This window comes from Gavialis gangeticus, unplaced genomic scaffold, assembly GCF_001723915.1.
Source record: "Gavialis gangeticus isolate Ggan-Ray unplaced genomic scaffold, GavGan_comp1, whole genome shotgun sequence".
NCBI classification, from domain to species: Eukaryota; Metazoa; Chordata; order Crocodylia; family Gavialidae; genus Gavialis; species Gavialis gangeticus.
The window spans coordinates 21,814,814-21,820,728 of record NW_017729003.1 but is presented as its reverse complement, the minus strand read 5'-3'; the positions used below and the strand labels follow the sequence as shown (position 1 = coordinate 21,820,728).

Genomic DNA, 5,915 nt, shown 5'->3' with positions numbered 1-5,915 from the left:
TGTCCTGATCATGAAGGACATCATTACAAATTGGCATTTGTTTACATTGCTAAAATTCAAACCTGTAACTTGCTGCCACTGCAGCTCTGCCAGGAGTGGAAATTCTTGGGCAGGCAGGGTTTGGGGATTTTTCAGCACCATGCTTCCTATCCCATCATTGCTCCACCGCACAGATCATATTTGTTTACTTTATTCTTTTTTGTCATGTAGACAAAGCCAAAGTGAAGGGCTTCGAACTTCCTAGCATTTGAACTCATCTTTCATACACCTGAAGATTTAAATATTCCCCCTTAAAAGTTGCCAAAATACCTTCCATCTAACAGTGCAGCTCACCCCCTCTCCCCAAAATTATTTTTTGGAAATCTGTCCTTTTCCAAATAAAATATTCTCAGTGCAGCTAATGAAATGCTGTAGCCACCAATATAAATGTTGCTTCCCTTGGTTTATATTAAATTTAACTGCCTGGCAAACATAAATTCAACAACAAAAAAGGCCTGAACTTCAATTGTGGGTTTATGAGCCCACACAAAGGACTTTATTCCTATTTCATACATTGCTGGATTGTCTGGTAGCACCAAGCTCTGAAATGGTTTGGATTAGTAGAGGGACACATTCTGTCATTCTTAATTCTTCAAACACCCAGATGGAAATTTTACTTGATGAAGAACTCAAGAATGTGAATCATAGTTCTTACCCATTTCATAATGCAAGAAGCCTCATAATGGCTGCTTCAGTGCATTGCTTCATTCCAGCATTCTGTCACCAGCAATGGCCATAATAATCTAGAGGTCCCTTGGCATAGCAGGGAAGGGATTAGCACAGGGGTGGGCAAATGAGGCCTATGGGCTGGATGCAGCCCACCAGGCCATTCTATCTGGCCTGTGGGGCCCCTAAAAAAATTAGAAAATTGATATTAATCTGCCCCTGGCTACCTGACGTGCAGCCCTTGATGGCTTGCCAAAACTCAGTAAGCGGCCCTCTGCCTGAAATAATTGTCCACCCCTGGATTAGCATTTTCAGAGGAGATGTATGCACAGGCTAGTGTCCTCAATGCAGCAAGGGGGGAAGAGCTCTACAAAGGCTTGGAAAATGCTATTAAACCAATGTAACCTTTTGTCCCCTAAGAGTAAGTGCCATTTTGGGGGCACTGCAGGTATAGAAGAGCCACTAAGTGACATCAGAAGATAGAGCTTCTAGCAGAATTTTCAGCTCAGGGCTGTCCTTTCCCTGCTAAGAGGAAGCAGGAAGCTGATGCCAGTGAATGGTGGTGGCCAATGGCACTCTGGTTCCTGCAGCAACCAGCAGGAAGGAAATGCTGACTGGCAGTGATGACAAAATGTCCTTGTGGGGGCAAAGCCTTTTTCCCCTGATGAATCTCCAAAAGCTGAGTGGCTTGAAGGCTGAACCACTCGGTAGCCCTTAGGGAGCACTAGGAGGAAAACCTTGTCACGTTTTTGAGATCTTGTACCTCATCCCTAGGTGATAGTCCTGGTTTATGGCATCCACCATTCTTGATTCAGGAAGTACTTAATTCCATACTTAAAGCATTTAGGTAGGCCCAGTGAAATCTGTGGAAAGGGTGTACTTTCCAAAACGTAAGGGAACCTATCTTCTTTTAATCACTTCAGTAACCTTAGGCACCTTTCTCTTTTGAGAAGTCCATCCTAGGTGCTTAAAGTGACACAAGTGTTTAAATACCTCCCTGAATCCATGCTGTGTGGATTATAGGTGACATTTTCAAGTGTTTGGCTTGGGTCAAACCAAAGGTGAGTTACTGTTAACTCTGAACAGAATGATACCAACACTGGGCATTTTGAAACTCACACACTAAGTCAGGGGTTGGCAACAGATGCCCTGCGGGCCAGATCCAGCTCACAGAGCCACTGTATCTGGTTAGCAGAGCCAGAAGTTTCTGCATCTGCCTTCACCTGTGCTGAGGCTGAGCAACTGGAAGCTGAGCCCAGACTTACCAGGCAGCAGGGGACTGATCCAGGACTGGGCAACTTTCAGGTATGCCTGCATTGCAACCAGAATGCCAGGGGAGGAGAAGCAGCAGCAGGGTGGATACAGAGTCTGGCTGCCCAGCCCTGGTGAAGCTCTGTCTGTGCTGTACCTGGGAAGCAGGGGGCTGGGAAAAGTGGCACCAGCACAGCTCCCAGCTGCCTAGTTCTGGCATGAGCACAGGCAAAGCCAACAGCACACAGCCTGCTCTGGACTGGAGCCAGGTTGTTCTGGTATGCAGCTTGAAAAAGTTACTGGCCCCTACCCTAAGTCATTACTTACAGACAAAGGTCAAATAATTATAGGCAAAATCAACCAAGTAGTTTAGAAGTGTAAGTCCCACTCACCTCCAAACCATGTTGTGCCCAAGTCATTTAAGTGCTTTGGACATTTTCATTCACTGCATTTAAGTGCAATTTGGTTTTTTTCTTCTCTTCACCCAGACTCGAAATCAGACCTGCTTTATTTCATTGGCTACCACAGTAATAGCTACTTTTTGTTATTGTTTATTCATATACTTCACTTATGAGTTAAACTGATTAAAAGAACCCTTCTGTGTTTACATTTTGAATTGTATTAGGTGCCCCAACAGTTTTTACAGCCCTAATACAATGATCATTTGCAAAGTACTAATATGATCACAGGATGATTTTTATTTATTTTTTTCCTGGCCATTCATATTACTGTAGTGATGGCCAATAGAAAGTACGTTGGTGATCTTAGCTGTTGCTGTGTGGTCGTTTTGCTACCACAAAGAACTTTAAATGTGAAATTGTGATTTATGCTCTTCAGTGTTTCCTCATGGTTATATCTGCTATAATATTCTGCCTGCTTATCAAGCTTCCAATTAAATCCTGGCATGTGAAATGGAGGCTTGCTGGTGAATCTGTAGCAAAACACATGAACATTCAATCATTTTACTTGGGTTTATGATTCCTGTATATACCGTATATGTGTTTAAAGGTTGTATTCTCAAAAACAAGTTTATTCACTGATGATATAATAGTGATTGTACTTTTTTTTGGTTAATAAATTGTTTGCTTGGCTTACTTTGTATGACAGCCAAAGTTAGCCATACCAATTCTTGGAAAGGATATGAAGAAACTAGTAATTGAAATCATAATCATTTGATTATAAAAGCTATTTTAAAAATAACATTTGAACCAAAAACTTATTTGATCTTAAAGTTGGATAACAGCTGCTAAATAGAATCTTCCTATTACTGAACTTTAGAAATTGTTATACATAATGATTCTATTCAACATCCTAAGCAGAAGACCCCATCCAGAAGCTAAGTCTTCATGCAGGCTGATTTTTTTCTCACTCTGACATTTAATAATCACCATGTAATAGCTATAAAATGCATAGCGACTACAGATCTTTTATTTCCAGTGGATGGTGTAATGAAACTGGGTGAAGCCATCCATTAAAATTGTACTTTGTGCTATGCAGTATTGTTTACAAAGTATTGACATTTGTCATAAACAGAAATTTAAAACATTGTCTTTACTGTTTGTTGTTCAGTGGAAGCTTCTATTCAGCACAATGATCAAAGTTATTCAACACAATGATAAAGAAGATTCCATTACAAAAGATTCCATTCCATTGTCTTACTTAATATATATGCATGCCTTTTATTTTTAACCAAATATTTGTTATTGCACTAAATGTAATAGAAGGTGACTGTCTGTAAAGCAATTTTGTATCATATATGGAAAAGTGAAATATCAGATATGCTTTTCACCAAAGCTACCATAGATTTTGCATTGTATGTAACTTATAATAGTAAATCTACTTTTGTTTGCTGTTGAGCAGTATTTTATTTCCTGAGGAATGCACACAGCAAAACAAAACAAAACAAAAAACAAAAAACCAACAACCCCCCCCAATTAGAATCAGGCATTTCTCTTTGTACAATAACTCCAAGAATTTGTTTCCTTTTTTCAAATAGCTGTATTTATTTTGGAGAAAAATGATGGTTTTATAAATTTACAGTGACTATAGTAATGTTTTCACTAGAAATGTTTGGAGTGAAAGGTTCATTGTAAGTCAGTTCAAGTTAAAACATCAACTGTTTCAAATATTTAACTTAAAAATCTAGAGTTCATATTGCTTTGCTAGGAGCTGTTTCATTATTCTTTTTTTCTGAAGCCTTCTTCAGCCCTGTTCCCATAGTCAGCTATAAAACATTCTGCTTATTCATCACAACTGAAAAGAGTTGATTGTTTCCTGGAAGGACAGAAATTCAGCAATTAGAGATATTTAATTCAACTATATGTTCTGCACGCTAAACTAAGTTTAAACTGTTTTCTTAGAACGTATTTTTAAGAGAAGAAAATAATTATAGTTCTTTTCTGATCTCGAAAGAGGTTTTAATAAACATAAGAATGTGCAAGTTTGTTTTGGTGGGAAACACATAACATTTATATAGTATTTCTTTTGGTATTACATCACAATTTTATTTAATTTTTAAGACAAAAGTTAAATTTAATATTTGAGTGTAAGCCAAGGGAAAATGTACCATAAACACAGGAATTTTCTGGTGAGTCAGAGTTCCAAGAATCTAAGATTTATTTAGTCCATTTATTTGAGGACCAACTATAACCATTAGTCATTAAGCCATGAATTTTTACATTATCAACTAATTGCACCCTAAAAGCAGGCTTTCACCCAAGCCATTGGGGACTACAGAAAGAATGTGCTTTGACAATCTACATTTAAAATGCCTTTTAGGATTACTGCTCTAATGCTCTTGGATATTTTTTGTCACATATATTTGCTCCAAGTAAACAACTAACAGTGACACTAAAATGGCATGCAAATTACATGAATTATCAGCTATTCTGTATCACAGGAAAAACTAATCTGCCAACAGCAAGATAAACTTTTCCAATAACATGTCAAAGAGTCAGCATTACAAGTTTATCATTCATCATAGAGCCACACGTAATGCACTGTGTTCTTGTTTAACTACATCTTGCAGGATGAAGTCATTGCTGTTTCAGAGAAGGTAACTGTGAAGCTTGAAGACTTGGCAAAATGGGTACAATCAGATTTCTCCAAATGGAAGTGTGGTTTCCGAGCTGACCCAGTCAAACCCATGGAACTGGGCAAGAATGGACAGAAGGAATCCTTGATGAGATACAGACAGTCCACACTCAATAGTGGCCTGAACTTCAAGGACATTCTGAAGGAAAAGGCTGATCTTGGTAAATATATTTTCCTTTTCTAAAACTGGTGTGCATTCTTGCATATAGCTGTCTTTCTAAGGACAATAAGCCCAATACCTCCATATTCATTGAGGCTAAATTAGCATAAACTCTGACACCACTTCTATACCGCAAGTTTACTGGGCCTGGCAGTGATGCCCTCAAGCCCACCATGCTACTGCAGGGAACAGTCAGTTTGTGGTATAGGTACAGCCAAAGGGTATGTCTACATTGCCAGCTGCAGTGGAGTGTAGAGATGTGCAAGCTAGCTTTGAATAACCTGATTTCGGTATTGGAAGCAATTTAGCTGCAGCAGCACAGAGCTTGGTATGAGCTAATGTAGCTTGCTTCTTGGCTCCTTTGTGGCTAGCTCAGGTAACTCAATGCCGTATTGCAGTTTGTGGTGTACATGCACCCTAACACTTGCTGCTGTTAGGTTCCTGTTATGAAGTCGCTAGCAAAGCTAATTTGCAAGGGCTTTCTGCAGAAGCTTTGTAGACATTGGGATCAAGCATCAGCTATGCATCGTATGGGATTGAGTCTGATTCCCCCTTTCTCAGCAGTTAGAATTGTAGAAGAAAGAGATGCCACTAACTTATTACATCATACTGGTCATCTCCTTGGTGATGCATGACCATCGCCTATCACTACAGCTTGCCCAGTCTTTGTCTAGGATAACATTAGATGTCTGAAGTAATAAGGTTT

General features: G+C 39.2%; 1 protein-coding gene across 2 annotated transcripts in view; it reads left to right on the top strand.

Moving 5' to 3' along the window:
* Positions 1 to 5,915, top strand: part of ARID5B (AT-rich interaction domain 5B) — a 233,704-nt gene that overhangs the window by 18,841 nt on the left and 208,948 nt on the right. For both annotated transcript variants that reach the window (XM_019507895.1, XM_019507896.1), the window contains exon 3: positions 4,985 to 5,210. In XM_019507895.1, the coding sequence (XP_019363440.1) occupies positions 4,985 to 5,210 (226 nt within the window). The remainder of the gene's footprint in view (positions 1 to 4,984; positions 5,211 to 5,915) is intronic.